Raw genomic sequence first — 24,717 nt, forward strand, 5'->3', positions numbered from 1 at the left:
CAAAACCCACAGCCGCAATCTAACCAAGAGAAAATATCAGATAAATCAGACTTTTAACAAAATACCTGACCAGTACTCCTGAAAACTCTCAAGGCCAACATAAATAAAGTCTTCAGTCACAATCAAGATAAGCCTAAAGAGACATGATAATTAAAATTAATGTAGTATTCTAGAATAGAAAAGGGGTATAGAGGATTTTTTTTAAGAGAGAACTAAGGAAATCTGAGTAAAATCTGAACTTTAGTTAATAGTAATATGTCAACTGTGACAAATATACTAATGTAAGTTGTAGGGAAAACTGAGTATGGAATATATGGGAAGTCTATGTTTTATCTTTGTACTTTTAAAAACAAATCTAGGGACTTCCTGATGGTCCAGTGATTTAGAGTCTGCCTTCCAATGCAGGGGATGTGGTTTGATCCCTGCTCAGGGAACTAAGATCCCACATGCCATGGGGCAACTAAGCCAGCACACCCCCAACAAAACATCGCAGATGCTGCAACTGAGATCTGAAGCAGCCAAAAATAAATAAATATTTTAAAAAATCTAAAACTGATTTAAAAAAAGTCATCAAAAAGTTTCAAATTTGAAAAAAATAATCCTCTTTCCAGCCTGAAACTTCCCTTTCCTAAGAGCTGTCACCCCATTTTTTATCAAGTAGCAATGTTTTCTAGATGGGAACTGAAAATATATTTGCCGCTGTAAAAGAGTATTTCTTTTCAGTCATTGTCAACAACTTACTCTCCTTCATTGTTATTCTAGTTCTAAGATGAAATAGCTGGAAATATAAAAACTACATTTTCCCAACCATTGTGGAGTTCTGGCTTCTCTTGAATCTGCTTGTTCTTTCTTGCCTCCATCATTCAGATACTAGATTTTAAATGACCTTTAAAAATGACTGATAAAACAAACACATACATAACAATATGATACATGCTTCTTGGAAAAAGTGCTTACTTTTGTGTGAGTATGTGTATGAGTATGTGTGCCCTTTAAAAATATTTAGATGAGAACTGGGGCCATTATTCTTGCTAAGCCAGATAAGAAGAAGACAATATCTTTTGATTCTAGAGCATCAGCATACTTTAGAAAAAAAAAATCTTTAAAAAATGGAAATCTTTATTCAAAGTTTATGTGTTTCCTGCATTTTTTTCCATTTCAGTGAATAAAATATTATCTAAAATCAAAACATTCTTTCTGGTAACTCATTCTTTTTCCCTTTTGGATCACTGTGATAGTTGTGGAAGCACCCAAGTGGTCTAGGAGATCTTGCTTAAGCTGATGACATCACTGAATGGGTTGAATGGAGGGGAAATTCAGTTAAATATAGGAAATTTATTATAGAAGCTACAATTATTTGGTCTTTGTTAAAAATATCTGACTAGGAAAACACATTATAACTTAAAGTGATATTAAAATTAAAAATTTCCTAAATCACTATGATATTGCTTTGTTTTAATAAAGCCAGAATGATGTTGGCAAAATACTAAGGAGAGAACGATTTTTTAAAATTATATTTATTGTTCAGGTATTGGACCAATATTTTTAGTTTAACATCAAAATCAGATGTTAATACATGCCCCCCTCACACACACATACAATAAAATAGTTTCATTTTCTTGGTATCTCACTATGAAGTTTTAAAATTAAAAGAATGAACAGAAGATATTTTAGAAGAGATTTCAGGTCTAAAATGAACATTTCTGTAATTAATACCTTTTTCCCCCCTATTTGCTTCAAGAAACCAATATAAAATTCAGGAAAACTAAAGGGGAAATACACATTAATTCTATAATATCATTGTATAACTGCAGAGGAGGAATTGATAATTCCAAATTTGAAAATGTTTGAAAGTGTTCTTTTTGGGCTCTTTATCCCCTTGCTGCACCATCTAGATCTGTATTTCTCAGAAACCCAGTTGAGTTTTGGGAGAAAAGACAAAGATGGACTGTCTTAATGGAAATTTAACAAGTAATGAACAAAAATCAACCAAACAACAGCAACAAGACATGAATAACCAAACATCAACAGAAAATAACAAATAAAAATGACCTATAACCAAAAGTGTGGAGAGTTGAAAAGAATCTAGAAAGTGAGAGCCAAGAAACCTGAGTACTCAAAACGTGGGCCGCCAACTGGCTGTGTGATTCAGAAAAGTCACTTCACATCTCTGGAGCTTAATTTCCTCATGTGTAAAATGAGAAAGTTCCGTGAGAGGATCTCCAAATGTTTGCCATACATAAAATCCTATCCTCATAAGGGGCTTCCAGATGAGAAGCACTGTCTTTGCCTTTACAAACAGCCTGCTAGTTTTGCACCCAAAACATCTCTGTTGAAGAGGTGAGTTTCTGACTCCAAGCCACTTTCAGTCCAGTCCATTTTGACTGTACTAGAATCTATCCAAGTCAAAGCCGTATTCTCGTTGGACTCGTCATGTATGTTCATTATGATTGATGAGTCCTGATTTTGGTGATCACGCCGTGAAGAAGAATGATAATAGAGAAGGGATGTATGTGTGTGTGAGAGAGAGAGTGTGGTGTTTGGGTGTGTGTGTGTGTGTGTGTAGGGATGAGAGAGAGAGGTAAGGGGGCAGTTCTGGTGGATACTTCCTGTTTTAGTAGTCTGGCTCTTGGTTTTTATGTCACAGAAAGCAAGATGGTTGCTTACCTACAATGGAAACTGTAACTTAGGTTTAAGGAGAACATAGAGCCATAAAAAAAGGTCAGGTGCATGAAGGAGGACAGATAAAAAGGAATCAGAGGAGTCCTGAAGACTTTGTAACTGGGAAGTTACAAAGAATCTGAAATATTTGAAAATCTGAAATATGAAAGAATCTGAACCACCAACCTGTCATATCTGTGGCCTCCTGGCCTCCAGTGACCAGATCAGTGCCTCAGTGTGGAAAAACATCGTATCAAGCCACATCCACAGTGACAGCGGGCTCATCACCTCCTACTGTCTATTGAAGCCACCCTCCCCCCAGTTGTTGATCTGTGATAATCAAGTCTCTGAAAATGGGTGATTTTTATGGAAAGTAGTATTTTTAAACTAAAAATAACCCCTTCACTCCAACTGCAAAAAGAAAAATTCATATAGTAGTCAACTGAAAATAAAGAAAATGTATGGGTTGATCCTATTCCCTACAAGTTGTAAAGATGGCTTCCCCTCAAAAAAGGTAAGCAAGCATATTTAGTTGACATCATAGTCCATTTCCATTTGGGCTGCTATAACAAAATACTGCACAGAGAATGGTTTATAAGCAAAAGAACTTAATTTATCATGGTTCTGGAGGCTAAAAGTCTGAGATTAGGGTGCCAACATGGTCAGGTCCTGTTGAAGGCCCTCTTGTGTGTTGCAGACTGCCACCTTCTGGCTGTGGCCTTACCTGGTGGAAGGGGCCAGGAAGCTCTGTCGGGCTTCTTTTATAAAGGCATCAATCTCATACATGAGGGCTCCACCCTCATGACCTGAGCACCTCCCAATGACCCCACCTCCTAATTACCAACACTTTGGACATTAAGATTTCAGCATATGAATTTGGACAGACACAGTCAGACCAGCAGCATAGTGTTATCTCATCTTCATTTGACTGCACTGAGAATACACAAACATATGACAAGAAGCTGAAATAATTGTTATTCTGACAGGTTCTTAGTTTGGTTCTTTAATGACAACAAGCCATGGCCTGGCTGTCACCCGCTATCTTACCCTGTTTTCTTTCTCATTTCTAGTTGCTTTCTCCCATTCCTGCAACTCCTGTGCAGTTAATCTGGGCTCCAAGGGTCTCCCCTGCGGGTGGGTATCCCAGGGCATGTGGGATGAACCCTGGTAGGAGAGTTTTGCTTTTCATGTTGGAAGGAATTGTTCATTTGGGAAATAATGACGTTTATAAACATCAGAGAATTGCAGGCTTGTGCCTATAACATCTATCCCATAGGCATTTTAGCAACATGACCAAGGTGCAAGGCTGTGCATGTTGAATAAACACAGCTGCATATATTTCAATGATCACACATCCAGATAACTGCAGAGCATGTTTAAAAGTGCACATAGATTTTCATCCCCTCCTGGGACACAATGGGTAGGGAAGAGAAAGGGTGGGGAACGTGTGTGTGTGACAAGGGTCATCACAGAGTATGATTTTCAGACTCCATGAAGACCTCCTGTCCACCCATTCTCTACTTTCTGTCAGATGCCCAAAATTCCACCACTAGGCTTTTACCCAGGGGTTAAAGCTTTCATCCCTCTTAAAATGTAGTTACTTGACTTAACATTTGCACTGTGATGTGTGACATGCATAGGCATATCAGATTGTGAAAGCTCAAAAAGCCATCAGTTATAAAGTCACTGGCTCTTGGTTTGGATGTGTTGGGGAGGGAGGGGTGAGCTGAGAAAAAGAAGAAAAGACCAAGAAGGAAGTAGACTGGGAGCATGAAGAGAATGTACATTTTCAAGAAATTTGGCCTAGGATTGTTTTCCTGTTTATTTTTATAATTTATTTATGTTTCTTTTGGCTGCACTAGGTCTTTGTTGCTGCATGCCGATTTTCTCTAGATGGGGTGTGTGGGCTTTTTGTTGTAGTGGTTTGGGTCACACAGGACACCCCAATGCAGTGTGGGGGAGGACTCCACAGGGGTGTGGATACCTGGGGCGGGAGTCACTGGGGCCATCTTGGGAGCTGGCTTCCCAGGGAGCCCTTCCCTTCCTTCTCCTTCTTCAGTGAATCACTGAGTCTTTCTGATTCGTCCTCTGCCCTGTCTTCTCACGTGTGTGTGTGCATACTAAGCCGCTTCAGTCGTGTCCGCCTCTTTGTGACCCTATGGACTGTAGCCCCGCAGGCTCCTCTGTCCGTGGGATTCTTCAAGCAAGAATACTGGAGTGAGTTGCCATGCCCTCCTTCACGGGATCTTCCCAACCTAGGGATCAAACCTGTGTCTCTTACGTCTCCTGCATTGGCAGGCATGCTCTTTACCACTGGCGCCACCTGGAAAGCCCCTTCTCACATGTGACCTCATCTCAAATCTGATAGTTTCTTCTGGAAAGAGGCATGGAGGCTGTGGAGGAAGGCTTGGGGACCTCATACCTAAGGGCACTGGTGGAATGCATAATAACATGCCAGCAGGGCCTCCAACCCAAACCTACAGGGAGAAGAAAAGCAAACGTCCTGGCAAGCCAGTCTTTTGGGGAGAATTTGCTCCGTGTGCAAACAAGGGAAGACCTGTAACACTAGAGTCACCCTAGGGAAGTGAGGTGCTGAGTGTAAGAACAAGAGAGCACAGATAAAGCACAGATACTTCCCGAAGTACCCTAAGACTTCAAACCATAATATGGGGTCAGCTCCCCCTTCCGCTCCCCAGAGAAAGTCTTAGGCGATCTCTTGACAGGGTCTCCCACTTCCCTGTGAGCATCACAAATAGGCTTATCTCCACAAGTCTGCTTAGACTGGAAGTGGATTTCAAGAGCTCATGAACTGACAGACATTGTGGGGTCTATTCTGCTTTAGTAAGAAAGGAAGCCTTGATTCTCAGTGTCTGACACTGTCAGAGGAAGAGTTATGCCTGCCATTCGGCCAGGGGCAACATACTCTGTTCCACTGATGATGCTTTTCTTCTTGGGATCCTTCTCTATGTTGGACTTTTTGGGGAAAAAAAACAGGTGGAATTTTCAGAACTAGGCATGCCTTGACGCTACCTACCTGAGCTATTTGAGCTGCTACAGCATCCCCCACCAGGCACCCACAACCAGCAGTCCCAGTTAGGAGGAGGTAGTTTTAGGGGGACTTCATTAGGTCCTCAACTGCCTGAAGTTAACTTAGGCTCAGTCAACTAACCAGGGATCCAAGAGCACCGGGGTGAGAGCTCAGTACTCTGTGAAATCAATGGGACATTCTGGGCTTTCCATGAATATTTGCCTTTGTTCTTGGATCTGTGATTCTGGGACACAACCGTGGGTTTATGGACCAGAACAGACAGACAACTGAAGTCACATATGTGCCCCTTTATCCCCATTTTGCATGTGACTCAGAGAGGTCAGGGCTTTTTCCATAGCCGTTTAATGAGCTGGTTACCCAGCCAACACTAGTCTTCTGAATGTCTAGTCTTCTTTCTCTGCCTCATGTCAAATCTGTGAGTAATCATGGCATATACACTTCTAGAAGGTAGACTACCTGTCTGCTCTAAGGTCCATTTCCTGCTCTTATTATCTTCTCCTGATGACAAGGAACCTCATTTCCCAGGCTCCCTTGTCTTCTGACTTCCTGTCAGCTTTGGCCAATGAGGGGCATTGATGGAACACTTCTGAGAGCAGGAGTTAGCAAGCAATAAACAATTTCCTGGGCTTCTCTGGTGGCTTAAATGCTAAAGAATCTGCCTGCGAAGCAGGAGACCTGGGTTTGATCCCTGGGTCGGGAAGACCCCCTGGAGAAGAGAATAGCTATCCACTCTAGTATTCTTGCCTGGATACTGAGAGACTCACACACACACACACAAACTACTTTCTCTCCTCTTTCTGCTTATTTTAGCACCTCTAGCAGTGACTGAGTCTCCCTGGTCCCTGCACCCATTGGACATTCTCCACTATGATTCTGGCTTCTGTCAAATGACTCCTGTTGCTGTAAGCCCAGAACACTCAGTAACAGCAGCTCCTCCAACCCATGGAGTCACAGCTCCTTGCCGCTGTGGCTAATCTCTGGGTAGCATCACTGTCTGCTGTTTGGCTTCTCGGTCCTTCTATTACTTCTAGGACCAATCCCCTAAATTAAATTACCTCTGTTTATTAAGACCTACACTGGTTTATGTTTTCCCTCCTGGACCCTGACTGATGGAGTGGGGTCATCATTCTGTGTGTTCTTGCTCACTGTAAGAACACCGTTTTCTAAAACGGAAAACCAGTTTATGCAAGAGAGGTAGCACTCCACTCATCATTTACTCCACCAATCAAGCTGATTAAAACTATATCATATTTGCCATAACTCTTAAAAAACAAAAAGTGGAAACATTTTCCTGAGACATCTTCCCAAGGGTCAGTCTGTGCCTTCTACTCGATGGGGTTAAAAGAATAGATTTCTTGGATCTCAGAGATTTTTTTCCATTTCTCTTTCTGACTTATCATGGAAGGGATTGTTCTTGGTGTGTGTAGGTTTGTATTTTTTAATTGTAGCAGAATGGGCCCCAGTGTCATGCCACTGGTTTCTTATACTTCCTTTGGTAACAACTCTGCCCTTGGCCTTCCCGTCACAAGCCTCCTGGTTGTTGTGACCCACAGTCCTGTTTATATGCCAACCCTTGTTCTTGGCCTCCGCACAAGGATTCCCACAAGGGTTCCATTTGAGATGGTGGTTTCCAAGATTGGGGGTATCTGCCCGCCAGCACTGCATTTGAGACCACCAGCTTGTTTTTCCAAGTATTAATATCTCAGTATCACTAAACATATTTTCTTTTCCAGAATATTTTCCAAAAAGTTTTATAAGAATGTCTCTAAAACTTTCTTGTTTTGAAGGCCTAAGAACCTAAAGGGAAGGGCAAGGTAATATAAATTTTAACTTGGCAGACTAGCATTTAAAACTTTATCCAAAAAATATTTTTCCCCTTAGGGAAAAAAAAAAAGCTCTCTTTACATATTTAAGTAATTCATTTGGGAGAAATAACCACTTGGCTATTCACATAACCCTTGGCAGATGTCAGTTCAATATTTTCTCTTTGAAAGTTCAACTTAACGTTTGCTATCATGGTGGTAAGGAAAGTGACAACTCATTTTAAAGATTCTCTGCCTTTGTTTCTTTGTCTTTCTTCTGCAGGCCATGTGTTTATACTGTGGGATCTCCCATAAACAACAGGGCCCTTTTTCCATGCCAGGAGCCACCCGTTGCCATGTCAACATGGCAGGCTACAGTTCGAGCAGCTGCATCCTTTGTTGTTTTAATGAGCGGGGAGAATTCTGCGAAGCCAACACAGCTTCGGGAAGGTACTGTACATGTGTTCCGTGCTTTTTAATTTATTGCACACATGTTGGACCCAGGAACCCAATACACAGGGTTTTTCTCAGCTTTAAAAGAACTCCTTTATTAGCTGGGTTCGACTGAACATGATATCAAACATCCTGCCAGAGAAAACACCAGGGGATGGGGAAGGGTCCTTGGGAGCCTGAGCATGGCATGTGGGGCTCTTGGTGCCAGAGTTATCAATTCTTAGATTATTAAGGCAGTTCCTTTCACCTGGTGGTTTGTGGACCATAAGTGGTGGTCTTGGCTGAAGACTTTCTGGGCAGGCAAGTGTGTCGTGGAAACACCATTACAGTTGAGTTGTTTGTGTTTTGGCCATGGAGCCTGTGCAAGGTTATTTATTATGCTGAGTGATAGTTCTCCTGTTGGCTGCCCACTGGAGTTGTCCTGGTATTGCTCTGTCCTTACTCTATTGGGCCATGAAGTTTTGAGTCAAAGGTGTGTAAGAAAGATGAAAGGCAGGTACTCATGCATCATCAAGGTTTTCTCTGTGAGTTTCCTGCTTGTTGTAGTAATTGACACTTTCAGTTGAGATCTGGAGCTTGTTGATGCCAGGTGAAGTTTCTGTAATTGTAATATTTCTTCATCTAAATATGGTGTCTCCTTCCACCATTTATTATAGAAACTTTAAAATTTACAAAAAGTAAAAGTAATAAAATTAATTTTAAAGAAAATGATTGTTAACATTTTGTTGCATTTCCCTCTGCTATTTAAAATCTGTGTATATAGTATATATTGTCATTTCAAAATTATCAGCAGAGCATATAGCCATTTTCACTTACAGTATATCTTGTATGTCTTTCCAGATTTAAGTATTTTTAAAATTAATGATTTTAATGTCTGCATAATATTTTATGAGAACATCAGGTTTTATTACATTTCCATGTTACAGGCAATTGTATTGGTTCCAAGGTTTTTTCTTATTATAAATAATGTCACATTATATTTCTGAAGAGATAGTTTGTAGAAACTTAGAATTATTGAGTCAGAAGTTTTTAACCTTCTGAAGTTGAAGGCTGTTGGTACTCATTTCAAGTTGTTTTTCAGAAAGGTTGTGACACTTTACATATCCCTCAGTAGTTATGAAGGCCCCCTCATCCTTGGAGTTTCATTCATCTGACAGGTGAGAGAAGGTTTCTTTTTAATTTGGCTTATTTTGATGATCAATGAGCTTTCATATGTCCTTAGCCGTTTTCATTTCCTATCTGTTCATTTCCTCTGCCCATTTTTATATTGAGATGTTAGTGAGGTTTCCAAAAGTTTGCTTTGTCTTCTAGTTTGATTGGATCTGTAAAAAGTAGTTATTGGGGCTTCCTGATTAGTGACCACGTGGAGACATGGGGAGAACGGTACCCCTGGAGAGGGCATGGAAGTCCCATGCTTTTTCTCACATACCTTGCCCTGGGCAGTTTTCCATCTGGCTGGTCCTGAGTTGACTGTTCACTGGTTATCAAACCCAGCAGACCAGTGCATAGATCTGTTTCTTCAGGTCTCTTGTGTTACATAAAACTTCTATTACATAAATGTAATCTGTGCTCCCATTTAAAAAATAAATAAAATGAAATAGAGATATAACCTCTTATATTTGTGTATTTTTCTAAATTTTTAGTATACTTTTTAATTTTATAGAATATTTCTGATCTATAGGAGATTTTAATTTTTACATAGTCAGATATGTCAGGTTTCTCTTGGGAAGTTTTTCTTTGCGCTAAGACTCACCTATTTTATTCTAATATTTTTATCTAATTTTAATTTATTTTTAGTAACTTCACTCTATAATTTGTAGTTTAATCTGGTCAGTGTTGTGAAATAAGGACTGTTGTTTAGTCACTAACTTATGTCTGAGTCTTTGCTATGCCAGGGACTGTAGCCCTTTCTGTCCCTTATTATGCCCACCTTTGCTTGAAATGTTCCCTTGGTATCTCTAATTTTCATGAAGAGATCTCTAGTCTTTCCCTATCGATTGTTTTCCTCTGTTTCTTTTCATTGATTGCTGAGGAAGGCTTATCTCTCCTTGCTATTCTTTGGAACTGTGCATTCAAATGGGAATATCTTTCATTTTCTCCTTTGTCTTTCACTTCTCTTCTTTTCACAGCTATTTGTAAGGCTTCCTCAGGCAATCGTTTTGCCTTTTTGCATTTCTTTTTCTTGGAGGTGGCCTTGATGACTGCCTCCTGTACAATGTCATGAAACTGTGTCTATAGTTCTTCAGTCACTCTTTCTATCAGATCTAATCCCTTGAATCTATTTGTCACTTCTACTGTATAATCGTAAGAGATTTGATGTAGGTCGTACCTGAATGGTCTCAACAGATAACAATTTTCAACAAACTGTGGAAAATTATTAAAGAAATGGGAATACCAGACCACCTGACCTGCCTCTTGAGAAATCTGTATGCTGGTCAGGAAGCAACAGTTAGAACTGGACAAGGAACAACAGACTGGTTCCAAATAGGAAAAGGAGTACATCAAGGCTGTATATTGTCACCCTGCTTATTTAACTTCTGTGCAGAGTACATCATGAGAAACACTGGACTCGATGAAGCACAAGCTGGAATCAAGATTGCTGGGAGAAATATCAATAACTTCAGATATGCAGATGACACCACCCTTATGAAGGAAAGCAAAGAAGAACTAAAGAACCTCTTGATGAAAGTGAAAGAAGAGAGTGAAAAAGTTGACTTAAAACTCAGCATTCAGAAAACTAAGATCGTGGCATCTGGTCCCATCACTTCATGGCAAATAGATAGAGAAACGATGGAAACAGTGACAGATTTTATTTTGGGGGGCTCCAAAATCACTGCAGATGGTGACTGCAGCCATGAAATTAAAAGGCGCTTGCTCCTTGGAAGAAAAGTTATGACCAACCTAGACAGCATATTAAGAAGCAGAGACATTACTTTGCCAACAAAGGTCAATCTAGTCAAAGCTACGGTTTTTTCAGTAGTCATGTATAGATGTGAGAGTTGGACTATAAAGAAAGTTGAGTACCGAAGAATTGATGCTTTTGAACTGTGGTGTTGGCGAAGATTCTTGAGAATCCCTTGGACAGAAAGGAGATCCAACCAGTCCATCCTAAAGGAAATCAGTACTGAATATTCACTGGAAGGACTGATGCTGAAGCAGAAACTCCCATACTTTGGCCACGTGATGCAAAGAACTGATTCATTTGAAAAGACCCTGATGCTGGGAAAGATTGAAGGTGGGGGAAGAAGGGGATGACAGAGGATGAGATGGTTGGATGGCATCACCGACTCAATGGACATGAGTTTGAGTAAACTCCGGGAGTTGGTGATGGACAGGGAAGCCTGGAATGCTGCAGTCCATGGGATTGCAAAGAGTTGGACATGAATAAGTGACTGAACTGAACTGAACTGGACTGGACTGTAGCCTGCCAGGCTCCTCTGTCCATGGAATTCTCCAGGCAAGAATCCTGAAGTGGGTTGCTATTTCCTTCTCCAGAAATAAGGACTAAATATTTTTGTTTTCAAATATAAAACCAGTTATCCAAGATCATTTAATGAATCTTTTCTGATTTGTGGTGTCTTCATCATAAGTTAGATTTACACATGTAACAAAGTTTTCAATGAATGTTTACTTTATTCTCAAAGTCAAAACAAAACAAATTATACATTTAAAAATTTAATTTAAAAAAATAAGGCATATTTACATGGTTCATTTACAAATAAGCAAAGGATTTAAAAAAATTTTATGATGTCTTCTTTTTACGTCTAATTCCCAACTATCCAGTAACCCTTCCCCAAGGCAACCAAGGTCACCAGCTTCCTTTATAGAGTATATTTTTTTCCTCTTTTGTTGCACAAAACATAACATGCTGCACACATTTTTGTATTATGATCCCCCCTTTAGAATAACCTGTTCTTATAGACAATTTCATATCTGACCATAAAGAGCTTCCTGATTATTTTTAGTACTATAAGTAAAGTCGCTCAGTCGTGTCTGACTCTTTGCGACCCCATGGACTGTAGCCTACCAGGCTCCTCTATCCATGGGATTTTCCAGGCAAGAGTACTGGAGTGGGTTGCCATTTCCTTCTCCAGGGGATCTTCCTGGCCCAGGGAGTGTTCCATAAATGGATGTTCACAATTTAGTTAAGCAAAAACTCTTGACTTTATTCTATATCACATAAGAAATTTAATGGTCATTCCTGGGTTGGTACGATCCCCTGGAGAAGGAATTGGCTACCCATTCTGATATTTTTACCTGGAGATGTCCATGGACAGAGGAGCCAGGGGGGCTACAGCCCATGGGTTCGCAGAGGTGGACATGACTGAGCAACTAATACTTTTTACTTACTTCTATCAATTTCCCTCACCCACATTCTCCAGTTTTAATTAATATAATTTGGAATTTGAGACTTATATTATCTATGTATTTTGTTATTTTATATCTTCTCAAGGAATTATAATCACTGCTGTACATTTTTATCCAGTTTCAAATTATGTTTGCAGTAAGTATTCAGACTTTCTTTACTCTTGATCTCTTAAGTTTGACTCATCTCTTAGTCAACTGGGAAAAGGCTGTAGTATTTTTTTTTTCTTCTGCAGAATGGTGGCTGTTGCTATATTTTCTGATCAAGACAATTGTATTCATTTTGCGTGCTAGTAAGATTATGCTCAAAATCTTTCACGTTTGGCTTCAACAATACATGAACTGAGAACTTCCAGATGTACAAGCTAGATTTAGAAAATGCAGAGGAACCAGAGATCAAATTGCCAACATTTATTGTCTCATAGAGATAGCAAGTGAATTCCAGAAAAACATCTACTTCTGTTTCATTAACTATGCTAAAACCTTTGACTACGTGGGTCACAACAAACTGTCGAAAATTCTTCAAGAGATGGGAATGCCAGACCACCTTACCTGTCTCCAAGAAACCTGCATGCAGGTCAAGAAGCAATAGTTAGAACCAGACATGGAGCAATGGACTGGTTCCAAACTGGGAAAGGAGTATGTCAAGGCTATATATTGTCACCCTGCTTATCTAATTTATATGCAGAGTATATCATGTGAAATGCCAGGCTGGATGAATCACAAGCTGGAATCAAGATTGTGGGGAGAAATATCAAGAACCTCAGATATGCAAATGATACCACTCTAATGGCAGAAAGTGAAAGGAAACTGAAGAGCCTCTTGATGAGGGTGCGAGAGTGGAAAACCTGGCTTAAAACTCATCATTCAAAAAACTAAAATCATGACATCTGGTCCCATCACTTCATGGCAAATAGAAGGGGAAAAAGTGGAAGCAGTAACAGATTTTTTTATCTTGGATTCCAAGAACACAAAATCAGTCACTGTGGATGGTGAATGCAACCAGGAAGTTAAAGATGTTTGCTCTTTGGAAGGAAAGCTATGACAAACCTAGATAGCATGTTAAAAAGCAAAGACATCACTTTACTGGTAAAGGTACATATAGTCAAACCTATGGTTTTTCCAGGAGTCGTGTATGGATGTGAGAATTGGACCATAAAGAAGGCTGAGTGCTGAAGAATTCATGCTCTTGAATTGTGCTGGAGAAGACTCTTGAGATTCCCTTGGACAGCAAGAAGATCAAACCAGTCAATCCTAAAGGAAATCAACCCAGAATATTCATTGGAAGAACTGATGCTGAAGCTGAATCTTCAATACTTCGGCCACCTGATGGGAAGAGCCAACTCATCAGAAAAGACCCTCATGCTGGGAAAGACTGAAGGCAGAGGGTGAAGAGGGTGGCAAGGATGAGGTAGTTAGATAGTATCACCAACTCAATGGATGTGAATTTGAGCAAACTCCATGAGATAGTGAAGGACAGGGAAGACTGGCATGCTGCAATCCATGGGGTCGCAAAGAGTTGGACACAACTTAGCGACTGACCAACAACAAATGTATCTAATCAACACCCCTATGAAGATATGGAACATTTCCATTACCTAGAAATCCCCCTGTGGCTTTGCCATCCCTACTTGAGTGATTCCTCCCTAACCCCACTCCAGTCAACCACTGATCTTATCTCCACATCTATAAATTAGTTTTACCTCTCCCAAATAGTCTTGTAAATTGAGTCATTCATGTGTACTCTTTTGTGTCTGGCTTCTTTCACTTGACATGATTGTGAGACGGGCCCACATTGTGTGGGTATCAATAGTTATTCTTTTTAAAAAGTTGATGAGTAATAATCCATTGTATGAGTAAACCAGTTTGTTTATCTACTCACCAGTTAATGGACATTTGAATTTGTCATGTACATTATGAAACGTACTCTGTGAATATTTCTGTGTAAGTCTTTTTGTGGACAAAGGTTTTAATTTCTCCTGGGTGAATAACTAAGAGTGAAATTGCTGATCATAGTAATATATTTTAACTTTGTATCTGGCAAACTGTTTCCAAAAGATTCAGTTATTTTGTATACCACCAGCAGTTTATGAGAGTCCAATAGCTGTGCATATTTGCATAAACTGGATGTTGTCAGCCCCTTTAATTTTAGCTCTCAACTGGGGTGAGATACTATCGTGTCGTTTTAGTTTGCATTACTCTGATAACTAATAATGGTGAGCAACTTTTGTGCGATTATTGTATATGCCTTTAAAAAGTATCTCTTCCAAGTCATTTTGTTGTTTTTCTGTTAGATTATGAGAATTTATAACTATATATTTTATATTCCTTATATATTTGATATTCTGGCCTTTAGTCAGATATGTGTCACAAATATATTCTCCTAGACTGTATGGTTTGCCTTTCATTTTTTATTTACACTTTATACCACTGATTTTCCATAGAGACATTGTATTCTTTAGTAATTCCATTGTAGATTGTTACTGTAATAATCTTTGCAGTTCTTCCTTAAACTTATTTTGGTTACTTTGCTGTCTTTTGATCTCACTCTATTGATCTATTTCAGCCAGTTGTCTTCTCACGGCTCTTTTTTTTTCAGTTCTACCATTTATTGCTACCAGCCCATCTCCCTCCACCCTCATGCACACGAGCTCAATCATGTAACCCCATGGACTGCAGCCCACCAGGCTCCTCTGTCCATGGACTTTTCCAGGCAAGAATACTGGAGTGGAATGCCAGTTCCTTCTCCAGGCTTCTCATGGCTTTTTACCTTTTTTCATAGAAGTTATATCTTCATGTATCATAATGGGATGCCAGTTTTCCAAACTTGTTTTCCTTCCTTTAGTAAATTCATTTCTGAGGCTTGTTCTTCTTCTGAGTCCTTAGAACAATATTTACTTTTACTTTTATTCTGCAGTATTTTTGCCCCATCATGCTCTTTGTTTTCCTCTCTAAGCTGTTTCAACAGACAGGATAAAGTATGTGGATTTCCCTTAGCTCCATTCACTGTCTACAGACATTCTGTGCTACCTGAAATCCCTTCACTGTTCAACAGATGACAGGTTAGTTATGCACACAGGCCCTCTTGTGAATTGTCTAGTGAAGTTCTTTGGGACTTACACAGCATCTATTTTTACCCTCCCTGCTTGTTTCCCTGACTTGCTAAACTGATTGAGTAAATGCACCACTGTACGGAAGTCTCAAGCAGGCATCCATACCTGGACTCCTCCAGCCTCCATTTCTGGCTTATTTGTGATGATAACTAACTACACTTCCCAAGATGCAGTGTTGGGAGTTGCATCTCCCAACTCCCACCTCAACAAGCCTGCATACTTTCTCATTCATGATTTGGCCCTTGCAGTTCAGATGTGAAAGCTGTGTTTGGCAGTGTTTCTCAAGTTTGAGCATTATTTTACTTTTCAGAGGGAAAAAAATTCTCCTGATTCACCAGAGTTGACTTAAGTTATTTGTATTAGAATAATATTTTAAAAACTATAAATGTAAGCTTGTAACTCTTATATGTCTATAATGTCAAAATAAAATATAAATTAAATGCAGACCAAACTATTAAATCAGTAAAATTCAAATAAACAACTTCAATTTAATGTAAGGATTATTATTTTGCTGAAATGAAAATGCTCCTTACAATATGTATGTGGTGCTGGCAGCTCCTTGAAGGTTCTTTTGAGATCGTTGTTCCTGCTCTACCCTGAGTCACATGATGATCTTATTCTTCACCACTTTTCTTCCATATGCTATAAAGCTTTTGCTTACACAGCATGCTCTGATGTCATTTAACCTTTACCCACCAAAAGCATCATTCTTGTGTTCTTTTCTCATAATCACTCAGGATTTAAAGCAGTGCTACAAGTCTGTGTGAAATCATATACACTACTGCAGATGTGAACTCTGAAATTGTTGGGCAGGACTCCTTTGTATCTGGATAATCCAGCCCACTGGCCAAACCCAGCCTCCTGCCTGTTTTTGTAAATAAAGTTTTATTGAAATACGGCCATTGTCTATGGCTGCTTTGGTGCTTCAGTCAGTATCAGTATCTGTTCAGTCACTCAGTCGTGTCCGACTCTTGGTGACCCCATGAACCGCAGCACGCCAGGCCTCCCTGTCCATCACCAACTCCTGGAGTTTACCCAAACTCATGTCCATTGAGTCGGTGATGCCATCCATCTCATCCTCTGTCATCCCCTTCTCCTCCTGCCTTCAATCTTTCCCAACATCAGGGTCTTTTCAAATCAGTCTGTTTGTCGCATTAGGTGGCCAAAATATTGGAGTTTGAGTTTCAACATCAGTCTTTCCAATGAACACCCAGAACTGATTTCCTTTAGGATGGACTGATTGGATCTCCTTGCAGTCCAAGGGACTCTCAAGAGTCTTCTCCAACACCACAGTTCAATTCTTCGGCACTCAGCTTTCTTTATAGTCCAACTCTCATGTCCATACATGACTACTGGAAAGACCATAGCTTTGACTAGACAGACCTTTGTTGGCAAAGTAATGTCTCTGCTTTTTAATATGCTAGGTTGGCCATAGCTTTCGTTCCAAGGAGCAAGTGTCTTTTAATTTCATGGCTGCAGTCACCATCTGCAGTGATTTTGGAACCCCCAAAAATAAAGTCTGACACTGTTTCCACTGTTTCCCCATCTCTTTGCCATTAAAGTGATGGGACCAGATGCCATGATCTTTGTTTTCTGAATGTTGAGCTTTAAGCACATTTTTTTCACTCTCCTCTTTCACTTTCATCAAGAGGCTCTTCAGTACTTCTTCACTTTCTGCCACAAGGGTGGTGTTATCTGCATATTTGAGGTTATTGATATTTCTCCCAGCAATCTTGATTCCAGCTTGTGTTTCATCCAGCTGGGTATTTCACATGATGTACACTGCATATACGTGAAATAAGCAGGGTGACAATATATAGCCTTGACGTACTCCTTCTCCTATTTGGAACCAGCCTGTTGTTCCATGTCCAGTTCTAACTGTTGCTTCCTGACCTGCATACAGGTTTCTCAAGAGGCAGGTCAGGTGGTCTGGTATTCCCATCTCTTTCAGAATTTCCCACAGTTTATTGTGATCCACACAGTCAAAGGCTTTGGCATGGTCCATAAAGCAGAAATAGATATTTTTCTGGAACTCTCTTGCTTTTTTGATGATCCAGCAAATGTTAGCAATTTGATCTCTGGTTCTTCTGCCTTTTCTAAAACCAGCTTGAATATCTGGAAGTTCACGGATCACATATTGCTGAAGCCTGGCTTGGAGAATTTTGAGCATTACAAGGCCTACAAAGCCTAAAATATTTACTAACTAGCCCTTTACAGAAAAAAGTCTTCTGACTCTTTCAATATCTATTTGAAGGTTATCATCAAAAATTAAAACAAGAATTGACTTTTAACATTTTCATTGAAAATGTTCATACCACCAAGAATATATCTGTGGATTTCTTTCTTTCTTTTTTTTTTTTTTTTTCAGAATTACTAATCAGGGCATAGTTATAGTAAAGTAGATGCTAACTGGGATTTGCTTATATACAACTTACACCTTATGTAATACCTCAGAGTAGACTTTACCGGTTCAAACTGAGGGAGGATTGAGCTAGACCAGGAGAAAGAACTTTCTGCATCTTACTGCATGCCTCCCGCAGCCTAGCAGCTGGGATTTATCAGAGGACAACCAGGCAAGTGTGGTCACAACACCCTCTGCCCCAAATGGCTGTTCTGAGGATGAAATAATATCTTCAAATGTGTCTGTACTCCTTGGAGATAAAGGATGTGTGGACACAAGATGCTATTACTTCCTTTCCAAGTCATGTTTTCTAGATTGGTGGATTGGTCTCATAGGACCTCCACTCTGTAGTGCACAATGCCCTTTAAAACAATGAGTTATCCTTGAAAACATGAGCAGCAAAACCCAACCCGCAAGTCACAGTTTCCATCACAGCAGCACGTCAACCTGATTAGTACATTTGCCAGGCATCAGCTGATTTCCCGAAAGAAGCAAGCACCTGGGAGCAGCATGGTGTAATGAGGCAGATAACAGCGCCTGAAATGATAACAACCCTTGAGCAGGGGACGGAAATCAGATGATGGGCCTTTGAGTTCTTACTACATGGGGGAAATCGTTCCTCCTGGCTGTTTTAAAGAAGAAGGCTAATGGTTTAGATGGTAGTGTGATGACTATCATAAGAATTTTAGTAGCTGAGAAGTCACTATCCTTTTTCTCAACAAGGCTAAGTCAAAACCATAGATTTAGTTTGATTCCTTTGGCTCCTTTATTATATAACTTGCTCAGCATAATGTTATTTGGGCAGACAGAAATGTTAGCCTATGTATTATTGTCAGCCTGCATTCCCTGCCAAAATGTAGCTAAACAACTAAGCTCAGAGACCCAATGCCCAGTACAGTGTTTTGTATATAACAGGTACTCAATACCTGTTTGTTGAATAAATGTGTTCTCTGTAATCAGACAGATGTAATAGGTTCATGGAAGAAGCATTCAAAATCACTATTGATAGTAACAAAAATGATTTCAGGGTCATACCTTTAGTTTTGCTTCTGATTGAAGTTTATACCTTTTCCCCAGGTTCAGTATATTTTAAAAGGAAAAAAAAATGGTGTATTACATTCTAATTTCCTCCTGCTTGGTAATTTTGTTGTTGTTATTTAATTTTGTTTTATTTTTGCAGGATCTACTTCCTAGGAAATTAAAAAAGAGAAAAGCATTCCAGTTATATTTTTTATGGGAAGCCACAAGTAAATGAATAAGACTGACTAACTGAAGCTTCCTCCAATTGTAGGAGAAAAAGCATATGTACAAGTGAAAGATGTTTAAAAAACAAAAACTATATGTGCCCTCGCTTAAGATCTGATTTCATCTTTCTGTGCAAAAGTAGGAGACTGTAGACATTACTTCATCCTGGGCAAAATGCTACTCTCTGGTGTGCCCAATAGACCAGCTCCCTGACATTCTCTCTCTTGATTTTGTGTGGGAAATTCCAGGGAAAAGCCAAGATTTCAGGGTCCGGACCCCCCACCCCCGCCCCGTGTGCCATTAAAAACCAACTTTTCTTTCCTTTTGATGGCTCAAAGTGAGCAATACTACTATTTAGACTGCTCCCACAGTATGAGACCAAGAATTACGTATGAGGAAATGGTGAATTAGAAGACATTTAGAAATGGTTATGATTAAGTGTTTTCACAAAGAGAATGCAAAGTAGAGAGAGCTCCTTGTTTCTCGAACTGAGGAAACTATTCTGGGCTAGTGTGCATACGTTGTGTTTCAAGGGCTGGGAGTACAGAGTGAACACATCTTTTCTCCTTAGAAAGCTGCTGCTGATTGAGGACTGGGTTCTGCTCCGTTCCATCCCCTGTGAGGGCCCACATAACGCCCTGCACTTTCTAAACCTCAGTTCATTCTTTTGTTTGTGACTTGCTTTTTGACTAGTTCTTGCTTCCCTCCTAGCGTTGCACTTACCATATCTGACACACAGGGAAGTCATCGTGATTCCTTGTGGATAATCATGATTCCGGCGGGCCTGTGTCTACCAGTTCTTGTTGCTATGAATTTTTGTCTTAGGCTTGAAGTTCATGAATTTGCTCACGTGAGTAAAGTACTCAAGCACACTCGTGACCCTCTGGCACGGAATGACTTGGTGACCAGTTAGCCTCCACCTTGTATTTAAGTTTAAGGAGAACTAGGTTATGCACACGGGTCAGAGCGCGGGTGACTCTTGGCTTAACAAGCCTGGTGAAACTTATCCCTTTAGGTATTCCATCAGCCACGAGGGAAACCTCAGCACCGGTGGAGGCGCTTGTGTTCTGGGTTCAGCAGGTGGCGCTATTCTACCTGCTTCACGGGGATGATCTTGAAGGTCATTCTCTCCTGGGTCTCCTGTGCCGTAGGCGGTACCATGGTGCCAGGAAAGGAAACCCGAAGCCTTGCCGGGTGGCATCAGTGCCCGAGAAGCGGGTGGCATGATCTGGCGCATGGCCCTGGTCAGGCAGTGCTGGTTGCATACCAGCCCAGGGCGTCTTACTGTCTGTCTCCTTTGTTCTGATGCCAGTTCCCGCCCTTGAGCAACAGCGGAAAAGAACTAACGAAAGACAGTCACGCCATGGGTATTCAGAACGGTGGCACTGGTTCATAAAACCAGAACGTGTGGACTCAGCATCTCAGAAGTAGTGAAAGGAGAAAAAGCTGGGGTTTGCCGACAGCCTCCGGAGAAAGAAGCCGCAAGAAACTGGGAGCTTTACCTACTTTGTTATGTATCTGTTATATTTATTATAGTAAATATATAAAAATATGTAATAGAAACTTTAAATATAGTGTATCTATGTGTACTTATAAGTTCATACTCATATATTATGTGTTCCTATTCATACCATCAGGCATTTTAAATTTGTAATACAAAGATGTGACACATGGACTAGTTCCGGCAGGAAGTTCTGAAATTAAGAGTGGTGGGTAGAGAAAGAAACAAGCTTGAGGTAGGAAAGAAGCAGGCACCACAGAAGAATTGAGTAAAGAAATATGATATGTAAATAAAAGCATGTATCAATTTGATGTTTCCAAATGCTTCATGCTGTTTGTCTAACTTAAAGTGGAAAAGTTTAAAAGATAAAGGAAAAGCTTTTAATAGGGAGAATTTAAGTGCCTGTTTTAATTTTCAGTGAAACAATAGCTCTTTAAGAACAAGTAATTTGGTGAATTCATAACTCCGCAAACATAAATCATCAGCTTTTGCCTCTGTGCAAGCAGAGTGTTTGTGTGTGGTGTGGCTGTGGCTTTGGTGTGTGTTGAGTGAGTATATCCAGGACTCCTAAGAATAGTACTCTGATGTTCCATAGATTTTGTATTTAATTTACTATTAGTAGGCATGATTGATGTGTAGAAATAACTACAGTATCTTGATTTTTTTCCCGAATCTTTTTTCTTTTTGTAAGGACAATTTCTTCAAATAATTAGCAAAGTATTTCACAGGTTTAATGTAAAAAAGTTCTCTCCTCCTGTGAATGAAATACTCCATCACGTTCTTCCTTTTTTCCTCCCTACTTTTCTTACCTTAAAAGAATCTTCAAAACCATTCATAGGACAGTTTTTTAGAATAGTATATGAAGGAAATAATTGAGGTAATTTTTTTGACACTCTCTAGTTATCATTTTCAAAGCTTACAACTTGAAAAATTACCCATCTCAAATTCTTATCATAAGAAAGTCATCTTTAAGGAAAATTTCAGTCCTGAATTGAAGATGTTTACTTGTATCTTGTAGCTGCTGTTAGCACAATTCTAAGAACAGTATCTGATATATCTGGCATACTAGTGAGACAATTAAAGTATAAGGATTTTAGATGGCATAGCAGCTTGCAGGAACTTTTCAAGGAGGCCCAGGAAGGAGGTGAGCTGGGTGACTGCTCAAGCCTGCATAGTTAGGGTGCACCACTTCCTCTGGGCTCCTTCCTATGGGCCCACTCCCTGGGCGTCCCACTAATGAATCCCGTCCTGGCCGTGAAATCATCCAGTGGTGTGATGGGCTTCTGGCCTCTGCAGAGGAAAAACTGTGGGTGAATTCAAGTACAGCATGTTCTCTTTGTTTTGCAGCTGGTGTAGTGAGGGAGTCTAGGGCAAGTGGATTGAATCAAAAAGGAAAATGAAGGCATTCACTGTCTGTTTCATCGAGGATGGCTCATTTCAAGTAAACACCATTTAAATAGTCTCCAAATGGCCCGTTCTATATGAAGTCATACAGGATGCCCCCTTTGGGCTGTCATTCTCCTTTAAATGGATCGCTTTGTGTGCGCAGTGTTTTAATGCCATTCAACCTTAAACCCCATCTGTGGGCCTCATCAGGCCACAGGCTTCAGTGCACATGTGGCAGCCATACCTTCGACATTCTTAGTCTCTGCCGCCAGAAAGTCAGCCCAAGCAACAGGGGGAGGCAGCTGTAAAGACGACAGCAGTTAACATTTCTTCAGCACTTACTATGCGCCAGTTACTATGCCTAGAGATTTCTGTATGTGTTACCTACGTTAATCCTTACGTAATGCTGTGAGGTACAGACTATGATTATTCCTTTGTTACAGATGAGGAAACTGATGCATGCAGAAATTAAGTAATGTGCCCAAACTGGTAAGTGTGGATCAGAGAACTGAACCTTTGCAATCAGATTCCAGAGCTAGAACTCAGTCTTTGGACGTATTTAAGAGAAGTAAACTCTTGTCAATTCTCTTTCCAAGGTAGACTTATCCTAAACAATAGATAATCCAGAAATTATTTCTCTCTGTCTTTGGAATGCATGCTCTGCTTTCTGGGGCAGCAGTCCCCTTGTTATTTGCTTTTTTTTTTTCTTTGCAATATGGTTTGAAAGTGAGGTCAGGTATTTCCCTAGCAGCTACCTCCCCGTGGCAGTGGGTGGTCTTCATGCAAGACTGGGCTCAGTGGAATAATCCATGAGCAGACAACCCAGAAGAGAGTTTTCTACCAAATGAGGTTACTAGACCTGCCCTCATAGTAATGAACTAGTGAGAGCCTCCCTGTGAACCCTACTGAGGCATTCTGTTGTCGTAGCACCAGCTCCAGATTTACTCAGGGTTGTGCAAGAAGCCCATGATTGGACCTTTGGGAAGCTTCTGAGAAGAGTCCAACTAGGGTCTTTTTGAGAAGTTGGTTCCTGGCCAGTTCTCCTGTGGCCTAGACTAGTTATCTGCCCCTGTTTGATGGTCGCTTGGTAGCCTAGAAAACTCTTTTGCTTTAAAAGCCTGAAATGTAAAACAGCTTCTTCCATATGAGCTCCACTAAGTAGAGGAATCTAAAAAAAAAAATAATAATAATAACAAGTTTTGAGGTCTGATTAGGAGACAGTCATCTTGAACATTTAAAATATGGGTTTGGGGGATGTTTCCAACACATTTCCCCCTCGAGTCCTTTTCTTTCTGTTATTTAACTTCACAGAAGACTGTGGAGAGACCATGTTAGACCGAAAACACTTTCACTGGACCTGACTCAGGTTCTGTTATCACTTTCGCTACGTCACTCCCAAACTCTAGGTCAGCTTAAGGTTTCTGACTTTTTAAAACTGCTAATCTCATTTCAGCCCTCTGCCACACCCCTCTGTGCCCTCCCAACATCACCCTGAAGGTACAGACATCCTCATGAAGATGCTGGGACGTGATGAGATTGGGATTCTCCATGACCCTCTGCAGGCATCTGACAGATACTCTTACTCCATTAGCAGTGTTCTCTCTGCAAGCAGTTTCAGTTTCTGCTATTTCCGTGTCTCATCTTGTCCATGTACTAAATGAATGGTACAGGAACCAGAAGGACAACAAAAAACCAGTTGAAAAGTTCCATGCAGAACCTAGGGAGAAAGCCTATTGTGTATAATATTTCATTCTTTCACCTCCAGGCTTCATTGAGATATGATTGGCATGTAACATTATGTAAGTTTAAGATGGTCAATGTGATGGTTTGATATATGTATATATTGTGAAATGATGATTAAATAAGGTCATATGGTTATATAGTTTTATATATAGAACACTATATAACCATATGTGTGGTGAGGACTTTTTTTTTTTTTTTTTAATTTTATTTTATTAGTTGGAGGCCAATTACTTCACAACCTTTCAGTGGGTTTTGTCATACATTAACACGAATCAGCCATAGAGTTATACATATTCCCCATCCCGATCACCCCTCCCACCCCCCCCCCACCCGACTCCTCTGGGTCCTCCCAGTGCACCAGGCCCGAGCACTCGTCTCATGCTTCTCACCCGGGCTAGTGATCTGTTTCACCATAGATAATATACATGCTGTTCTTTTGAAACATCCCACCCTCACCTTCTCCCACAGAGTTCAAAAGTCTGTTCTGTACTTCTGTGTCTCTTTTTCTGTTTTGCATATTGGGTTATCGTTACCATCTTTCTAAATCCCATATATATGTGTTAGTATGCTGTAATGTTCTTTATCTTTCTGGCTTACTTCACTCTGTATAATGGGCTCCAGTTTCATCCATCTCATTAGAACTGATTCAAATGAATTCTTTTTAACGGCTGAGTAATATTCCATGGTGTATATGTACCACAGCTTCCTTATCCATTCATCTGCAGATGGGCATCTAGGTTGCTTCCATGTGGTGAGGACTTTTAAGATCTACTCTCTTAAGCAATTTTCAGATGTACAATATTGTTAACTATAGTCACCATGCTGTACCTTACATCCTCAGAACTTATGTATAACTAGAGGCTTGCACCCTTTGAGCACCTTCACCCATTCTTCCTCCCAACTGTCCTCTACCCACCACCATTAGCAGCCACCAATCTACTTTCTACTTCTATTAGTTTTTTTTTTCTGTTAGATTCCACATGTAAGTGAGATCATAC

The 24,717-nt window shown here is 40.2% G+C and overlaps 1 protein-coding gene across 13 annotated transcripts in view; it reads left to right on the top strand.

Annotated features, from left to right (window-relative positions):
* AOPEP (aminopeptidase O (putative)) overlaps window positions 1-24,717 on the top strand; it is a 392,839-nt gene that overhangs the window by 70,899 nt on the left and 297,223 nt on the right. For all 13 annotated transcript variants that reach the window (XR_010664622.1, XR_010664620.1, XR_010664621.1 and 10 more), the window contains exon 3: window positions 7,796-7,962. Coding sequence is in view for 10 of the 13 variants with exons in the window: in XM_065947320.1 (XP_065803392.1) it covers window positions 7,796-7,962 (167 nt within the window). In the remaining 3 variants the exon portion in view is untranslated. The remainder of the gene's footprint in view (window positions 1-7,795; window positions 7,963-24,717) is intronic.

Source organism: Muntiacus reevesi, chromosome 10 (genome assembly GCF_963930625.1).
Source record: "Muntiacus reevesi chromosome 10, mMunRee1.1, whole genome shotgun sequence".
NCBI lineage: Eukaryota > Metazoa > Chordata > Mammalia > Artiodactyla > Cervidae > Muntiacus > Muntiacus reevesi.